At 49.9% G+C, this 19,320-nt stretch overlaps 1 protein-coding gene across 6 annotated transcripts in view; it reads left to right on the forward strand.

Moving 5' to 3' along the window:
• The window catches only part of LOC140392662 (pleckstrin homology domain-containing family G member 5-like), a 337,052-nt gene that overhangs the window by 223,300 nt on the left and 94,432 nt on the right, over positions 1-19,320 (forward strand). For all 6 annotated transcript variants that reach the window (XM_072478154.1, XM_072478158.1, XM_072478155.1 and 3 more), the window contains 2 exons: positions 9,472-9,601; positions 14,517-14,619. In XM_072478154.1, coding sequence (XP_072334255.1) covers positions 9,472-9,601; positions 14,517-14,619 — 233 coding nt within the window. The remainder of the gene's footprint in view (positions 1-9,471; positions 9,602-14,516; positions 14,620-19,320) is intronic.

Genomic DNA, 19,320 nt, shown 5'->3' on the forward strand with positions numbered 1-19,320 from the left:
AAGACGTTGTACAGACAGGCACTCATCTGTGAAATAGAGGGCACTTTGCCCACCTGACTTGCTGTCCTGCCTTCCGTGATCTCCTGGTGCTGTGACATTGCCATTAAGCAGTAAATTTATTAGTCTTAATTACACAACGCCCTCATCCTCCCACACAACTCCTGGCAGCCAAAGGGAGCTACCTATCTGGTTTTAAACCCCCCTGATGGGTCCTCATTGGGGCCCACCTGCATAAAGACCCAACCAGCATACGCGTTACACATTGGGTGGGCCTTAATTGGCCAGCCAGCGTAATATTAAGACCATAAGATATAGGAGCAGAATTAGGCCATTTGGCCCATCGAGTCTGCTCTGCCATTCAATCATGGCTGATATGTTTCTCATCCCCATTCTCCTGCCTTCTCCCCGTAACTGCTGATCCCCTTATTAATCAAGAACCTATCTATCTCTGTCTTAAAGATACTCAGTGACTTGGCCGCCACAGCCTTCTGGGGCAATGAGTTCCACAGATTCACCACCCTCTGGCTGAAGAAATTCCTCCTCATCTCTGTTTTAAAGGATCGTCCCTTCAGTCTGAGGCTGCATCTCGGGTTCTAGTCTCTCCTACTAGTGGAAACACCTTCTCCTCATTCACTCTATCTAGGCCTCTCAGTATTCTGTAAGCTTCAAAGAACAAAGACATGTACAGCGCAGGAACAGGCCCTTCGGCCCTCCAAGCCTGCGCCGACCATGCTGCCTGTCTAAACTAAAATCTTCTACACTTCCGGGGTCCTTATCCCTCTATTCCCAACCTATTCATGTATTTGTCAAGGTGCCCCTTAAACTTCACTATCGTCCCTGTTTCCACCACCTCCTCCGGCAGTGAGTTCCAGGCACCCACTACCCTCTGCGTAAAAAACTTGCCTCGTACATCTTCTCTAAACCTTGCCCCTCGCACCTTAAACCTATGCCCCCTAGTAATTGACCCCTCTACCCTGGTAAAAAGTCTCTGTCTATCCACTCTGTCTATGCCCCTCATAATTTTGTAGCCCACTAATGAAAATGAAAATCGCTTATTGTCACAAGTAGGCTTCAATGAAGTTACTGTGAAAAGCCCCTAGTCACCACATTCTGGCGCCTGTTTGGGGAGGCTGGTACGGGAATTGAACCGTACTGCTGGCCTGCCTTGGTCTGCTTTAAAAGCCAGCGATTTAGCCCAGTGTGCTAAACCAACCCCTGGTCGCCCCTCAACCTCCGTCGCTCCAGTGAGAACAAACTGAGTTTATTCAACCTCTCATCATAGTTAATGCCCTCCATACCAGGCAACATCCTGGTAAATCTCTTCTGCACCCTCTCTAAAGCCTCCACATCCTTCTGGTAGTGTGGCGACCAGAATTGAACACTATACTCCAAGTGTGGCCTAACTAAGGTTCTACACAGCTTCAACATGACTTGCCAATTTGTATACTCAGTGCCCCGACCAATGAAAGCAAGCATGCCGTATGCCTTCTTGACTACCTTCTCCACCTGTGTTGCCCCTTTCAGTGACCTGTGGACATGTACACCTAGATCTCTCTGACTGTCAATACTCTTGAGGGTTCTACCATTCACGGTATATTCCCTACCTGTATTAGACCTTCCAAAATGCATTACCTCACATTTGTCCGGATTAAACTCCATCTGCCACCTCTCCGTCCAAGTCTCCAAACTATCTAAATCCTGCTGTATCCTCTGACAGTCCTCATCGCTATCCGCAATTCCACCAACTTTTGTGTCCCCTCTCATCCTTCTAAACTCCATTAAGTACAGACCCAGAATCCTCAACCAATCCTCATATGACAAACCCTTTATTCCCAGGATCATTCTTGTGAACCTTCTCTGCATCTCCTCCAAGACCAGCACGTCTTTCCTTCGATATCAGGCCCAAAACTGCTCACAATATTCCAAATGTGGTCTGACCAGAGCCTAATACAGCCTCAACACTATATCCCTGCCCTTGTATTGTAGCCCTCTCAAATTGAATGCTAAAATTGCATTTGCCTTCCTAACTGCCGACTGAACCTGTTTGTTAACCTAGGTCCCTTTGTGCGTGAACAACACCGGCTTGGGGCATTCCCTGATGGTAAAGTTCAGGCCCTCCACCATTGCTGGTTTTCATAGAATCATAGAATCCCTATAGTGCAGAAGGGGCACTAAAGGCAATTAACATTGTCAATCCACCTAACCTGCACAGCCCTGGACACTAAGATGCAATGTAGCATGGTTAATCCACCTAACGGGCACATCTTTGGACTGTGGGAGAAAACTGGAGCACCCGGTGGAAACCCATACAGACACAGGGAGAACGTGCAAACGCCATAAAGACAGCCACCCGAGGTCAGAATTGAACTTGGGTCCCTGGCACTGTGAGACAGCAGTGCTAACCACTGTGCCGCTGTTTTCAAAGGTCTCTGACCAATCTCTTTTTCCTAATGTAGTTGTCAATGTTTTGTATTGGTTTTGACATCCTTTATCATATTCCATTCTTGTAGCTCCTGCTCTCTGCTTTTCCACCCTTTTTTCTCTTTGTATCTTTTCCATTTGCAAGGACCAGTGCTGTGTTTTACACTTTTGTATGTTTTTACTTTTGGCTTTATTTTTGTCTCTTACTTCTTCAATTGTCCATGACTTTTGTTTTTGGTTGTCAAACTCTTTCTCATTTTAGGGGTATAAATTTGTTTGGTATCACACTAAATTTTATTTGAACAGGCCCCCCCTCTCCCCCAACACATCATTTATTTTACCCACAAATAGATTTAAAAAAATTTTTTTAGAGTATCCAATTCATTTTTTCCAATTAAGGGACAATTTAGCATTGCCAATCCACCTACCCTGCACATCTTTGGGTTGTAGGGGTGAGACCCAAGCTGACATGGGGAGAATATGAAATCTCCACACGGGCAGTGACCCAAGCCCAGGATCGAACCTGGGACCTCGGCTCCGGAAGGCAGCAGTGCTAACTACTGCGCCACCGTGCCGCCCTCCCATAAATAGAATTGCCCAGTTTACTCTGAACAGTGTCACAGATTTTCGCAGTAACTTCATTGCAGTGTTAATGCAAGCCTATTTGTGACACTAATTAAGATTATTATTATACCATTTTGAAGTCAACCCTACTTATATCTAGCATCTGAATCGCTGTTTCATGTTTCCCTCTTTCAACCACTATGATATCCTTGATCGCGTCATGATTGCTATTTTAGAAACGTTCATGCATGTTAAGTTTTGAACTTAAATCTGACTCATTACTGAATCAAATATGGCATGCCCCTTGTTAGTTCTGGAACATATTCAGAAAACTATCCCAGATGCACAAAGAGCTTTTTTTTCTTGTTACAAAACAGAATGACAGATTTTAATACAGCAGAGAAAAACTTGAAGCGGATTATTAATTAGGACAGGAAATGGTATGCTGAGATGAAGTGTGTGGACTGCTCCTACAGTATTCAATTCAGAACTTGTCACAGCAAGTGGAAACAAAGGGCAGGATTCAAAGTGCATTCTAAGTTGCTGTACCTTGACAATACATTTATCTCCAGTCCAGCCTCTCGCTCAGTCTTTGACCCTGACACCAATTCCCCCTGCCCCACCAACCCCCTGAAGATACATTTTCGGCTGTGTTCTGCTGCTTAGCTCTAAGATTCCCGTCATGAGAACTGAAACAAGGGAAGATTTTGAAGCTATTTATTCGGGGAGAATAATCCTGATTTTCACAGCATCGGGGAGAGAGAGACAGGCTGGGGTGAGGGTGAGGAGGGGGTTCTGTTATCCAGGAATCCGTGAACTGCACTATGTCTGAGAAAAGGACTCTCAGCATAAATATCTCATCAGCAAGGAACAGTGGATGAGACACTGAATGGGAAACAGCAAATGTTTTGGGGAAATGGCTGTTTCACACTGAATTTGTTTGTGGTTTTTAATGGCAGCAGAATGCTCAACGTATCAGCAAAAGAGCTTCCTGTTCTACTGAGTGTGTTCGAAGACCTCACTCCCCATCAGTTGTTACGTGTCTGCCTATAGAAATAGGGGTATGTAACCAACAGCCTCACATGCTCCTGTTAATGTTTAAACTGATGGGTAGACAATGTGACAACTGAATCTGAGATAAGATGCGTGTGTTCATTCTGATAAAGGGTTCTGGGTTACTGGTGAGGACAGTGATAAACTATAGCAATCCACTCAACTGGGAGGGGGCAAGGAAACCCCAAGTTTACTCTCCATTTTCAGTAAAATAGCAGATATAATTTTCAGATCACTTGGAAGGAGAAAGAACACGCACTTTTTGAACATATTTTTCTCTACTCACACACCGACATAGACACACAAAAATCTCAAAAGGGTATATGTGCTTTTGAATAGCTTACAACTCTGGGTTTCGCATACTGCCCCACGTTTTGATTACTGTTCTGTGTTTGACTTGCTGCTCCATGTTTGACGTGTTGCTCCGTGTTTGATGTGTTGCTCTGTGTTTGACGTACTGCTCCGTGTTTAACGTACTGCTCCGTGTTTGAGGTAGTGCTCCGTGTTTGAGGTAGTGCTCCGTGTTTGAGGTAGTGCTCCTTTTTTGAGGTAGTGCTCCTTGTTTGAGGTAGTGCTCCGTGTTTGACGTGCTGCTCCGTGTTTGACGTGTTGCTCCGTGTTTGACGCACTACTCCGTGTTTGACGTGCTGCTCCGTGTTTGACATGCTGTTCTGTGTTTCACATGCTGTTCTGTGTTTGACATGCTGTTCTGTGTTTGACATGCTGTTCTGTGTTTGACGTGCTGCTCTGTGTTTGACGCGCTGCTCCGTGCTTGACGCGCTGCTCCGTGTTTGACGTACTGTTCAGTGTTTGTAGTGCTGCTCTGTGTTTGATGTGCTGCTCCGTGTTTGACGTATTGCTCTGTTTGACATGCTGCTCTGTGTTTGACGTGCTGCTCTGTGTTTGACGTACTGCCCCGTGTTTGAAGTGCTGCTCCGTGTTTGACGTACTGCTCCGTGTTTGACGTACTGCTCCGTGTTTGACGTACTGCTCCGTTTTTGACACGCTGCTCCATGTTTGACATGCTGCTCCATGTTTGACATATGCCCTGTATTTGGCACATTGCTCCGTGTTTGATGCATTGCTCCGTGTTTGACGTGTTGCTCTGTGTTTGATGCGCTGCTCTGTGTTTGACGTACTGCTCCGTGTTTGACGTATTGCTCCGTGTTTGACGTGCTGCTCTATGTTTGACGTGCTGCTCTGTGTTTGACGTGCTGCTCTGTGTTTGACGTGTTGCTCCGTGTTTGACGTGTTGCTCTGTGTTTGACGTTTGCTCTGTGTTTGATGTGTTGCTCTGTGTTTGACGCGCTGCTCCGTGTTTGACGTGCTGTTCTGTGTTTGACGTGCTGCTCTGTGTTTGACATGCTGCTCTGTGTTTGACGTTTGCTCTGTGTTTGATGTGTTGCTCTGTGTTTGACGCGCTGCTCCGTGTTTGACGAACTGCTCTGTGTTTGTAATGCTGCTCTGTGTTTGACGTGCTGCTCCGTGTTGGACGTATTGCTCGGTGTTTGACGTGCTGCTCTGTGTTTGACGTGCTGCTCTGTGTTTGAAGTGCTGCTCCGTGTTTGACGTACTGCTCCGTGTTTGACGCTCTACTCCGTGTTTGACATGCTCGGTGTTTGACATGCTGCTCCGTGTTTGACGTGTTGCTCCGTGTTTGACGTGTTGCTCTATGTTTGACACGCTGCTCCGTGTTTGACGTACTGCTCCGTGTTTGACGTACTGCTCCGTGTTTGAGGTGCTGCTTTGTGTTTGACATACTGCTTCGTGTTTGACGTACTGCTCCGTGTTTGACATGCTGCTCCGTGTTTAACGTGCTGCTCCATGTTTGACGTGCTGCTCCGTGTTTGACGTGCTGCTCCGTGTTTGACGTGCTGTTCTGTGTTTGACGTGCTGCTCTGTGTTTGACGTACTGCTCCGTGTTTGTAGTGCTGCTCTGTGTTTGACGTGCTGCTCCGTGTTTGACGTATTGCTCTGTGTTTGACATGCTGCTCTGTGTTTGACGTGCTGCTCTGTGTTTGACATACTGCCCCGTGTTTGAAGTGCTGCTCCGTGTTTGACGTACTGCTCCGTGTTTGACGTACTGCTCCGTTTTTGACACGCTGCTCCATGTTTGACATGCTGCTCCATGTTTGACATATGCCCTGTATTTGGCGCGTTGCTCCGTGTTTGATTCATTGCTCAGTGTTTGACGTGTTGCTCTGTGTTTGACGCGCTGCTCCGTGTTTGACGTACTGCTCCGTGTTTGTAGTGCTGCTCCGTGTTTGACGTACTGCTCCGTGTTTGACGTATTGCTCCGTGATTGACATGCTGCTCTATGTTTGACGTGCTGCTCTGTGTTTGACGTGCTGCTCTGTGTTTGATGTGTTGTTCTATGTTTGACACGCTGCTCCGTGTTTGACGTACTGCTCCGTGTTTGACGTACTGCTCTGCGTTTGACATGATGCTCTGTGTTTGACGTACTGCTCCGTGTTTGAAGTGCTGCTCTGTGTTTGACGTCCTGCTTCGTGTTTGACGTCCTGCTTCGTGTTTGACGTACTGCTCTGTGTTTGACGTGCTGTTCTGTGTTTGACGTACTGCTCCGTGTTTGAAGTGCTGTTCTGTGTTTGACGTCCTGCTTCGTGTTTGACGTCCTGCTTCGTGTTTGACGTACTGCTCTGTGTTTGACGTGCTGCTCTGTGTTTGACGTGCTGCTCCGTGTTTGATGTGCTGTTCTGTGTTTGACGTGCTGCTCTGTGTTTGGCATGCTGCTCTGTGTTTGACGTGTTGCTCTGTGTTTGACGCGCTGCTCCGTGTTTGACGTGCTGCTCCGTGTTTGACGTGCTGCTCCGTGTTTGACGTATAGCTCCGTGTTTGACATGCTGCTCTGTGTTTGATGTGCTGCTCTGTGTTTGACGTACTGCTCCGTATTTGAAGTGCTGCTCCATGTTTGACGTACTGCTCCGTGTTTGACGCACTGCTCCGTGTTTGACGTACTGCTCCGTGTTTGACGTACTGCTCCGTGTTTGACACGCTGCTCCATGTTTGACATATCCCCTGTATTTGGTGCATTGCTCCGTGTTTGATGCATTGCTCTGTGTTTGACGTACTGCTCCGTGTTTGTAGTGCTGCTCTGTGTTTGACGTGCTGCTCTGTGTTTGACGTGCTGCTCTGTGTTTGACGTGCTGCTCTGTGTTTGACGTGCTGCTCTGTTTGACGTGCTGCTCTGTGTTTGACGTGCTGCTCTGTGTTTGACGTGCTGCTCTGTGTTTGACGTGCTGCTCTGTGTTTGACGTGCTGCTCTGTGTTTGACGTGCTGCTCTGTGTTTGACGTGCTGCTCTGTGTTTGACGTGCTGCTCTGTGTTTGGCGTGCTGCTCTGTGTTTGACGTGCTGCTCTGTGTTTGACGTGCTGCTCTGTGTTTGACGTGCTGCTCTGTGTTTGACGTGCTGCTCTGTGTTTGACGTGCTGCTCTGTGTTTGACGTGCTGCTCTGCGTTTGACGTGCTGCTCTGTGTTTGACGTGCTGCTCTGTGTTTGACACGCTGCTCCGTGTTTAACGTACTGCTCCGTGTTTGAAGTGCTGCTCCGTGTTTGACACTCTGCTCCGTGTTTGACACTCTGCTCCGTGTTTGACACGCTGCTCCGTGTTTGACCCGCTGCTCCGTGTTTGGCCCGTTGCTCCGTGTTTGATGCGTTGCTCCGTGCTTGACGTGTTGTTCCGTGTTTGAAGTGTTGTTCCCTGTTTGACGTGCTCCTCTGTGTTTTTTTTTTAAATAAATGTTTTATTAAAGTTTTTCCGATCAGCATTTTTATTTATTCTCCTTTTTCACATTTTCTCCCACATTTACATCCATCAACAATAAACAATAATCAGCAAGATATGTCAGTCCCCATAATAACAACAATCCCATCTACCCACCAACCCCCAAACCTCTACATAAACAAATGACAAAAAGGAATCAGGGATTACCCGTAGTCACCCTTAATCTTACACAGCTCCCCACCCCCCTCCGCCCCAGGTCTCCAGCTCCTCCTGTCCACTGCCTCTTGTAAAACTCTTCCTCCCAATCTCGGTTCCTTCCCCCCAACTTTCCACCCCGGTCCAATCAGTGTTTTTACATAACAAAAATAGAAATACAGATGGTTATAAAAAGTAACAATAAGCATAGCCCAAAGATTACAATAAAACTAATTACAACCCCCCCCCCCCCCCAAGGACTCCCTGCACACCTCGGGCACCTGTCCTCCACCCCAAAAAATCGACTCATTCTTGCCGCCGTTATATACGCCCAATGCACCACCTTAAACTGGATTAATCCGAGCCTGGCACATGATGATGAGGAGTTCACCCTGCCCAGGGTGTCGGCCCACAGGCCCTCATCCAGCTCCTCGCCCAGCTCCTCCTCCCACTTAGCCTTCAACTCCCCCACTGAGGCTTCCTCTACCTCCTGCAGCTCCTGATATATGTCCGACACCTTCCCCTCCCCTACCCAGACGCCAGACACCACCCTATCCTGGATCCTACGTGGGGACAGCCGCGGGAATGTCCCCACCTGTTTTCTAAGGAAGTCCCGAACCTGAAGGTACCTGAACGCATTCCCTGGGGGCAGGCCGAACCTCTCCTCCAGCGCCTGCATGCTGGGGAAAGCCCCGTCCATAAACAGGTCCCCCATCCTCCTAATACCTGCCCTATACCAGCCTTGGTACCCCCCATCCAACCTACCCGGAGCAAATCTGCGGTTATTCCGTATCGGGGTCCACACAGAGGCCCCCTCCTCTCCCCCGTGTCTCCTCCACTGCCCCCATATCCTCAGTGCCGCCGACACCACCGGACTTGTGGTGTATCGTGCCGGCGAGAACGGCAGCGGAGCTGTAACAAGTGCCCCTAGACTGGTGCCTCTACACGACGCCGCCCCCAAGCCGCCCCCTCCTCCATCATCCATTTCCTAATCATGGCCACATTGGTCGCCCAGTAATAACTGCAGAAGTTCGGCAGAGCCAGTACCCCCTATCGTGTTTAGCATGTTGCTCCGCTTTTGACGTGCTGCTCTGTGTTTGACGTGCTGCTCTGTGTTTGATGTGCTGCTCCGTGTTTGACGTGCCGCTCCGTGTTTGACGTGCTGCTTCATGTTTGACGTGCTGCTCCATGTTTGGTGTGTTGTTCTGTGTTCAGTGTGCTGTTCAATGTTTGGCATGTTGCTCTGTGTTCGATGTGCTGCTCCATGTCCGGTATGCTGCTCCATGTTTGACATGTTGCTCCATTTTTTAAAAAATATTTTTGCAGACATGTGCATAAACATACAACAAATAAAAGCAGAAGTAAAATTATACAACGTAATAAATAACCAATACCCACTCCCCCCTCCCCCCACCATACTCTCTCTTTCTCTCTCTCTCTCTCTCTCTCTCTCTCCCCCATTAATGTTATTAACAGTATCCTTCTTTCTTTCAGGTGTGTCACCATGGTGATTGTCAGGAGATCAACAACCAGACTCCATTGAATCTCTGTGCATCCTGTGACAGCAAACTCCATGACATGATGTACTTTGACCGACACATTCGCTTCGACCTCCCCCCTCAAGGTCAGCCTCTCAAATCCGTATCTCTTTCTTCCACCTTTTCACTTCTCACTTTGTTTGATTTTATGTGTTTCCCAAATTGCATTGACAAGGTGCCTGATGCTGGCTGCAGTGTCATTAATATCAGAGGATACAGATCAGGTGGGTGTGGGCCCAGGATCCACCAGAGGGAAGCAATAATTTCCTGTGGGTCACCTGCACACATTGTCAGCTTGACTATGGTCCAGTCACTCTGTCATCCAGTCACGTAGTGACCCTGTCACCCAGTCACTAAGGTACTTCCACACAGATGTCACGCCAACCCACTGTCAGGCCAGATCCTGTCTGTTTTCAGAGTTAGACCAAGATGACTGTTCAACATCAATGTTCAATCAGCCATGTCCCTCTGTCCCTCTTGTAAACATTTCTCAGCCACTCCTTTTTGCTGAATCTTTTCCTCTTTATTAATTCTCATATGAGCCAGAGATTGGCACTCTGCTCTCCATGGCTTGATTGATGGTCAAGTGGGTTGATGTACTGGGGCTCCAGACTTAACCTCAGTTTATAGAATCCCAGAGCCTGAGTGTAGGCCACTTGGGAACTATCACTTTGACCGCAGGGCACTCTTAACTTGGAGAGTCGAGGCCTTTAAATGGGAGCTAGAGCTAGCCTCAGTGACTGGGATAGAGAAGTGGAATGTCAGCCAGGGCACGCTCTGTGATCTCCAGCTAGCCAGTTAGTGTCTTGATGTCAAGTGAGAACAGGACCAGTATTAGCTGTGATAACCCTCATGGTAATCTTGCCCACTAATATGCAAAGCTCAATTTTACCATTTACAAGAAGGAACAAAGCTCAACACACAGGGTGGAATTCTCCAGTCCCTCCATGCGCAGGTCGACCTGAGGCAGAGGTGGCTCATCATGGATCGGCAATGGGATCTTCCCGTCCCCTCGCCTGAGGGGAGCCCGCGGCAAGGGTGGTCTTTGGCAGGACACACAATCCCATTGGTAGGAAGGACTGGAGAATACCACCCATAATTATTTTTATTTTCTAGCTCTCCTGCAATTAAAACATGAGGGGCAGGATTCTCTGTTGGCTGATGCCGAAATTGCTAAGGGTGGAGAATCGGTTCCGACGCCAAAATCGCGGTGGGTGCCGATTTGACGGCAAAATCACAATGCTCCGTCACCTCAACAGCGGCATCAATGCATTCCAGAATGTATTACAGTAAACAGTGTTTGCATGTCATTAGCGGGCCTGACCCGGTATTCTCCGAGGCCTCGGGGCACGGAGACCACATCCTCACGTTTCCCCCCCCCTCCCACACACGCATACACACACCAGCCGACCACCCCCCTGCCTGCACACCCTCCATGATACATACCTGCCTCACTATGGGGTGGGGATCCTGGATTGACAGTAACAGCGGGTCTGGTCCATGGATGGAGGATGATGACAACCCGCTCTGCGATGAGCAATGGTACTCTGCATCGTATGACAATGTCTGACCCCTGCCCATAGTAGCACTTTCCATCATTCGCAGTGGTTAGCACAGCCGCTTCACAGTTCTAGGGTCCCAAGTTCGATTTGGGGGGGGTGGGGTGGGGGGACACGTTGGAGGGGTGGGGAGCAGGGGCCATCCACAACATCCGCCCATTCCCTCCCCTGGCCAGCCCAGACCAGCTCACCCTCACCCCAATCTGACAGAGCACCGAGGCAGGTTGTAACGATGTGAACAGGTGTTTAATATGAACAAATATATACAGAGACGTGCCCTAGCCCGTATAACTGAACTATGCCCTGCATTCATGCCAACTTAACTAGTGTCTAACTTTCTGGCCTTCCGGGCCCTAAAGCTGCATCTAGGTGGTTCCCCAGACAGGTACACCTGCTGTAATCCCTGTCTTCTGACCTGGGTCCCCATTGGCGGGCATCTTCTGGGATGACCGGGCCTGGATGGGCTCAGCTGCTGCTCCGGTGTCCCGTTCCACCCGCTGCCCACCAGATGCACCAGGGACAAGGCGGGGGCGGAGGGTGTCCGAGGTGCTGCAATGTTCCGGCACCTCCGCTGCGGGAGTCACCGGCACGGACCCGATCACCTTCTCCTCCCTCGGGGTGCCCGATAGCCCCTGGGCTACTCCATGGGACGGGGGTGTGAGCGAAACTAATACCTGAGGCTCCCCCGCCTTCTGGAGTGGCGAGGGGTGTTATAGGGTGGCACCATCTGACATGTTGTATGGTGCGACCACTGCAGGTCGCCGCCATGCGCATGCTCGGCCACGGATCCGGCAATTCTCCGGTCATTTCTGTTGGGGATGCCGGGGGTTTTATATTGCGCGGCTGCAAGATCCTTACTGGGCGGAGCATCGGTGCTGCCTGTTCTGGAGGCCCTCCCTGGTCTCGACTAGGGTCCGCACGCTCGCAGCCCTGGAGCACATGAAGTGGACCATCCCTGACTGGGACTGCTCCACATCACCCATTGACTGAGCCACCACTTTCTGGGTTTGTGTCACATCAGCCAGTGACTGCCCCACCTCCCTCTGTGACTGGGCCACCTCTCTCTGCATCTGTGCCACGTCGTCCAACGCTTGGGCAGTTCCCTGCCATGGCCTGCTGTGACTGGGCCATGCTCAGGAGCACCGCTGTACCTTCCAGGTGACTGGGACATGGTCGGCTGTGAGGCGGCAACCCTGGCCTGGGCCTCGGCCAGCGCCTGTACAGGATGCCCCAAGCCTTGGACATGCTGATCCATAGCCAAAACTGTCAACCCCCAATGTCTCCACCACAGACACCACACATGCAGTGTTGACCTGTAATGCATGGTCGGCACCACCTCCTGCTGCTGCACGTGGTTGGACTCCTCCAACTGCGTCTGCAGGAGCTGCATGCTCGCCGACACCCCCTCATGTAGTCCCTGGCTCTGTGACTGCATCTCCACAATCGATGGGACTGTCCATTCCAGAAGCACGAAACCCGTCTGGATGGCAGCTAGTTCCTGGGATCGGCCTTCCCTCCGACCGTCCGCCACCTCAGGTGCTCCTACCTCCACCTGCTGTACCGGGTCAGCTGTGAGATGCACACCAGATAGTGTCCCAGGAGCCTCTTCACTAAAGTGCCCAACCGAGGTGCGTGTCTCTGGGATGGTGGAAGGTGTTGGAGACGGCTGTGACAGAAAGTCAGTGTCATCCTCCGGCCCGAGCTTTGGGATGTGCTGAGTCTCAGGTGGAGGGCTGGTGTCCGAGCTGCTGCTCTCCTCACTGTTTGGCTCACGGAGGTACTCCGGCTGTGGCATTGTCTGGGAGCCCCATCTCCAGCAGCTCCTGCAAGACACAAGACAAGATGCACGATTAGACCATGGGCCGGGGGGTGGTGGGGGTGAGCGTGTGGATGGGGGGTGGTGAAGGCGAGGGTGGTGTAGGATGAGAGAGTGCAGGTGGTATGGGGTAAGGGTGGTGTGGGAATTGTATTGGGTGGGGCCTTGACACATGTGTCATGCGGAACCGCAACTCAGCGCCCAAGGGCGGAAAATGGCTGCGGCTAGCAACATTCTTCACGGGCCGGGGTAAAGGGTCATCCGCATCTCCTCCACAACATGCAGAAGAGTCTCAGGCTCTGCGTCCGCAAAACGTGGGGCCGTGCGTCTTGCTGCCATCTTGTTGGTTGTGATGGTGTGTGTCGGGAGTGCAGTGTGTATATGCGGCTGCAGCGTGTCAGCCTCCTGAGTGTCAATCACGTAACCGGCAAATCCAGCAGCGTTTCTCATTAGAATTGATTGTGTTCCATGTGGCACCGGTGCTGGACAGTAGCGGAATTGGTCCAATGCGGTGCCAGTTTTGCGCCGGCGTCAACACTTAGGGTTGGATTCTCTGATTTTGAATATGTCCGGAGCATGTGTCTAGTCTTACGATGAAAAAGTCGGCACCAGCCCCGCACCGATGCTCCGCCCAGTAGGGATCTTGCAGCCGCGCAACGTAAAACCCCCGGCGATCCCAACAGAAATGACCGGAGAATTGCTGGATCCGTGGCCGCGCATGCGCATGGCGGCGACCTGCAGTGGTCGCACCATACAACATGGTACCGGCCGCGCGCGGACCCAGCCTGTCAGATGGTGCCACCCTGTAACCCCCCTCGCCACCCCAGGACCACCCCTCACCAGTTCCCCCAGCCCGTGCCGAAGCCCTCCCAGCCAGCTGAATGGCTCCCCCCTCCCCAGACTGTTGCAGCGCTGGACACAGTCCGCACCCACCACGCGAGGTTGCCAAAAACTCAGACCACAAGTGATCCACGCCGTCGGGAAGTCGGCCCATTGGGGGCGGAGCATCGGGGGAGGGCCTTCAGGTGACGTCCCAACGGCGTGCGGCATACTCACCGATGATGCCATTTTGGAGCGGGGGAAGCATCTGAAAACAGGCGGCACCCCCGATTCCGCCGTCAAAAGTGTTCTCCGCCCAATCGCCAAAACGATTTTGGCGATGGCAATCGGAGAATTGCGCCCTTGGCCTCAGAAACAGAGTGTCCCGCCCAAGTTCCTTCATTTCTATTCCATGACCAGATCCAACAGCAACAACAACTTGCATTTGTATAACGTATTTATGATAGTAAAATGTCCCAAGTCACTTCACAGGAGTGTAATCAAACAAAATTTAGCATGGAGCCACATAAGGAGATATTAGGACAGGCGACCAGAAGTTTTGTCAAAGAGATAAGTGTTAAGGAATGACTAAAGGGAAGAGAGAAAGGTGGAGACGTTGGGAGGGAGGTTCCAGAGTCTCAGACTGAGACAGTTGAAAACATGGCTGCCAATGGTGGAGCAATGAGGCCAGAAACAGAGGAGCTTGGTGATCTGAAAGGTCTGTGGGGCTGCAGGGGTAAACAAAACTCAGGAAGGGAACGGTTGTGAAGAGAATTGAAAACCTTAATCCCCGTATTGTTGCCACAGGGTCTGCTTTGGCCAGGAATATCTCAACCCGATCATGCCCACCACGGACTAGACATTCATCTGACAGGGAGGATGATGATGAAGCTGGGATGGATGGAAAAAGGTAAAAAAGGTAGCACGGCACCTGTCTATGACAATGACATCTGCTGAAGAAAATCTGCTTCCATTTAACATAAAGACCAGGGATTCAAACTTGTGACTTCACCACATATTCCAGAAACATTTCCTTTCCAAGCACTAGTTTTACTTCAAACAATGCTGTCAAATTGTTGAGCGCAGACTGTGAGCCACACGGATGAGTTTATTTGAGAGAGTGAGTGTGTCGATCACATTCCTCTATCAGGGTTGACCTTGCCCTTAATCTCAATGTTTTTCATCTGTTACGTAGAACATAGAACATAGAACAATACAGCGCAGTACAGGCCCTTCGGCCCACGATGTTGCACCGAAACAAAAGTCATCTAACTTACACTATGCCGTTATCATCCATATGTTTATCCAATAAACTTTTAAATGCCCTCGATGTTGGCGAGTTCACTACTGTAGCAGGTAGGGCATTCCACGGCCTCACTACTCTTTGCGTAAAGAACCTACCTCTGACCTCTGTCCTATATCTATTACCCCTCAGTTTAAAGTTATGTCCCCTCGTGCCAGCCATTTCCATCCGCGGGAGAAGGCTCTCACTGTCCACCCTATCCAACCCCCTGATCATTTTGTATGCCTCTATTAAGTCTCCTCTTAACCTTCTTCTCTCCAACGAAAACAACCTCAAGTCCATCAGCCTTTCCTCATAAGATTTTCCCTCCATACCAGGCAACATCCTGGTAAATCTCCTCTGCACCCGCTCCAAAGCCTCCACGTCCTTCCTATAATGCGGTGACCAGAACTGTACGCAATACTCCAAATGCGGCCGTACCAGAGTTCTGTACAGCTGCAACATGACCTCCCGACTCCGGAACTCAATCCCTCTACCAATAAAGGCCAACACTCCATAGGCCTTCTTCACAACCCTATCAACCTGGGTGGCAACTTTCAGGGATCTATGTACATGGACACCTAGATCCCTCTGCTCATCCACACTTTCAAGAACTTTACCATTAGCCAAATATTCCGCATTCCTGTTATTCCTTCCAAAGTGAATCACCTCACACTTCTCTACATTAAACTCCATTTGCCACCTCTCAGCCCAGCTCTGCAGCTTATCTATATCCCTCTGTAACCTGCTACATCCTTCCACACTATCGACAACACCACCGACTTTAGTATCGTCTGCAAATTTACTCACCCACCCTTCTGCGCCTTCCTCTAGGTCATTGATAAAAATGACAAACAGCAACGGCCCCAGAACAGATCCTTGTGGTACTCCACTTGTGACTGTACTCCATTCTGAACATTTCCCATCAACCACCACCCTCTGTCTTCTTTCAGCTAGCCAATTTCTGATCCACATCTCTAAATCACCCTCAATCCCCAGCCTCCGTATTTTCTGCAATAGCCTACTGTGGGGAACATTATCAAACGCTTTGCTGAAATCCATATACACCACATCAACTGCTCTACCCTCATCTACCTGTTCAGTCACCTTCTCAAAGAACTCAATAAGGTTTGTGAGGCATGACCTACCCTTCACAAAGCCATGCTGACTATCCCTGATCATATTATTCCTATCTAGATGATTATAAATCTTGTCTCTTATAATCCCCTCCAAGACTTTACCCACTACAGACGTGAGGCTCACCGGTCTATAGTTGACGGGGTTGTCTCTGCTCCCCTTTTTGAACAAAGGGACCACATTTGCTGTCCTCCAGTCCTCTGGCACTATTCCTGTAGCCAATGATGACATAAAAATCAAAGCCAAAGGTCCAGCAATCTCTTCCCTGGCCTCCCAGAGAATCCTAGGATAAATCCCATCAGGTCCCGGGGACTTATCTATTTTCAGCCTGTCCAGAATTGCCAACACCTCTTCCCTACGTACCTCAATGCCATCTATTCTATTAGCCTGGGGCTCAGCATTCTCCTCCACAAAATTATCTTTTTCCTGAGTGAATACTGACGAAAAATATTCATTTAGTATCTCGCTTATCTCTTCAGACTCCACACACAATTTCCCATCCCTGTCCTTGACTGGTCCTACTCTTTCCCTAGTCATTGGCTTATTCCTGACATACCTATAGAAAGCTTTTGGGTTTTCCTTGATCCTTCCTGCCAAATACTTCTCATGTCCCCTCCTTGCTCGTCTTAGCTCTCTCTTTAGATCCTTCCTCGCTACCTTGTAACTATCCATCGCCCCAACTGAAACTTCACACCTCATCTTCACATAGGCCTCCTTCTTCCTCTTAACAAGAGATTCCACTTCCTTGGTAAACCACAGTTCCCTCGCTCGACGCCTTCCTCCCTGCCTGACCGGTACATACTTAGCAAGAACACGCAGTAGCTGATCCTTGAACAAGCCCCACTTATCCAGTGTGCCCAACACTTGCAGCCTACTTCTCCACCTTATCCCCCCCAAGTCACGTCTAATGGCATCATAATTGCCCTTCCCCCAGCTATAACTCTTGCCCTGCGGTGTATACTTATCCCTTTCCATCATTAACGTAAACGTCACCGAATTGTGATCACTGTCCCTAAAGTGCTCTCCTACCTCCAAATCCAACACCTGGCCTGGTTCATTACCCAAAACCAAATCCAATGTGGCCTCTCCTCTTGTTGGCCTGTCAACATATTGTTTCAGGAAACCCTCCTGCACACACTGTACAAAAAACGACCCATCTATTGTACTCGAACTATATCTTTTCCAGTCAATATTTGGAAAGTTAAAGTCTCCCATAATAACTACCCTGTTACTTTCGCTCTTATCCAGAATCATCTTCGCCATCCTTTCCTCTACATCCCTAGAACTATTAGGAGGCCTATAAAAAACTCCCAACAGGGTGACCTCTCCTTTCCTGTTTCTAACTTCAGCCCATACTACCTCGGAAGAAGAGTCCCCATCTAGCATCCTCTCCGCCACCGTAATACTGCTCTTGACTAGCAGCGCCACACCTCCGCCTCTTTTGCCTCCTTCTCTGAGCTTACTAAAACACCTAAACGCCGGAACCTGCAACATCCATTCCTGTCCCTGCTCTATCCATGTCTCCGAAATGGCCACAACATCGAAGTCCCAGGTACCAACCCATGCTGCCAGTTCCCCTACCTTGTTTCGTATACTCCTGGCATTGAAGTAGACACACTTCAAACCACCTACCTGAACACTGGCCCCCTCCTGCGACGTCAAATCGGAGCTCCTGACCTCTATACTCTCATTCTCCCTTACCCTAAAACTACAATCCAGGTTCCCATGCCCCTGCTGCATTAGTTTAAACCCCCCCCCAAAGAGCACTAACAAATCTCCCCCCCAGGATATTTGTGCCCCTCAGGTTCAGATGTAGACCATCCTGTCTGTAGAAGTCCCACCTTCCCCAGAAAGAGCCCCAGTTATCCAGAAATCTGAATCCCTCCCGCCTGCACCATCCCTGTAGCCACGTGTTTAAATGCTCTCTCTCCCTATTCCTCATCTCACTATCACGTGGCACGGGCAACAACCCAGAGATAACAACTCTGTTTGTTCTAGCTCTGAGCTTCCATCCTAGCTCCCTGAAAGCCTGCCTGATATCCTTGTCCCCTTTCCTACCTATGTCGTTAGTGCCAATGTGGACCACGACTTGGGGCTGCTCCCCCTCCCCCCTAAGGACCCGGAAAACACGATCCGAGACATCACGTACCCTTGCACCTGGGAGGCAACATACCAAACGTGAGTCTCTCACGCTCCCACAAAATCTCCTATCTGTGCCCCTGACTATAGAGTCCCCAATTACTAATGCTCTGCTCCTCTCCCCCCTTCCCTTCTGAGCAACAGGGACAGACTCCGTGCCAGAGGCCCGTACCCCATGGCTTACCCCTGGTAAGTCTCCCCCCCCCCCCCCCCCCCACAAGTATCCAAAGCGGTATACTTGTTTCTCAGGGGAACGACCGCAGGGGATCCCTGCACTGACTGCTTTTTCCCAGCCCCTCTTACAGTTACCCACCTACCTCCAATCTTTGGTGTAACTAATTCCCTGAAGCTGCTATCTATGACCCCTTCTGCCTCCCGAATGATCCGAAGTTCTTCCAACTCCAGCTCCAGTTCCCTAACTCGGTCTTGGAGGAGCTGGAGATGGCAGCACTTCCTGCAGGTAAACTCAGCAGGGACACTAACTGCATCCCTCACCTCAAACATCCTGCAGGAGGAACATTGCATTCCCTTCCCTGCCATTCCTCTAACTTTCTACCAAGATCTGGCTAACAACTAAATTAAATTTTTTATAAAAAATAATAATAATATAATAAAATATGGTACTTACCTCAGACCAATGGGTTTTATTATTAGGTTAGAGGAGGAGGGCGGGTAGGAGACACTACACATGTAGTGTCTCGGGTTTCCTCTCCACCAGAATTTATTGGTGAGGGTCTTCCCAGACGTCCGCGGGTCGACTTCCTGTTCCCGCCTAAAACAGCTCCTGCTGAAATTGACAGTTCACAACGAGCTTTAAACTCACTTCAGCACCTGCCCATGACCCTACCAGCCCAGGAACCATGATGGACAGAACCATACAGTCCTCTCCCTGCTGGTCCTGTGAGTTTGTGCTGTGGACACCCCATTCCTGCATGGAGGTCCTGCAGAATGACAAGAAACTGGTCCTCACCTGAGGTTCCTCACACGTGACCCACTAACATCAGCCAGCTCGCTTGGAACTGAGGGTGAAAGGACAGTGGGGCTGGATTTTGG

This window comes from Scyliorhinus torazame, chromosome 16 (assembly GCF_047496885.1).
Source record: "Scyliorhinus torazame isolate Kashiwa2021f chromosome 16, sScyTor2.1, whole genome shotgun sequence".
In the NCBI taxonomy this organism is placed as follows: Eukaryota; Metazoa; Chordata; class Chondrichthyes; order Carcharhiniformes; family Scyliorhinidae; genus Scyliorhinus; species Scyliorhinus torazame.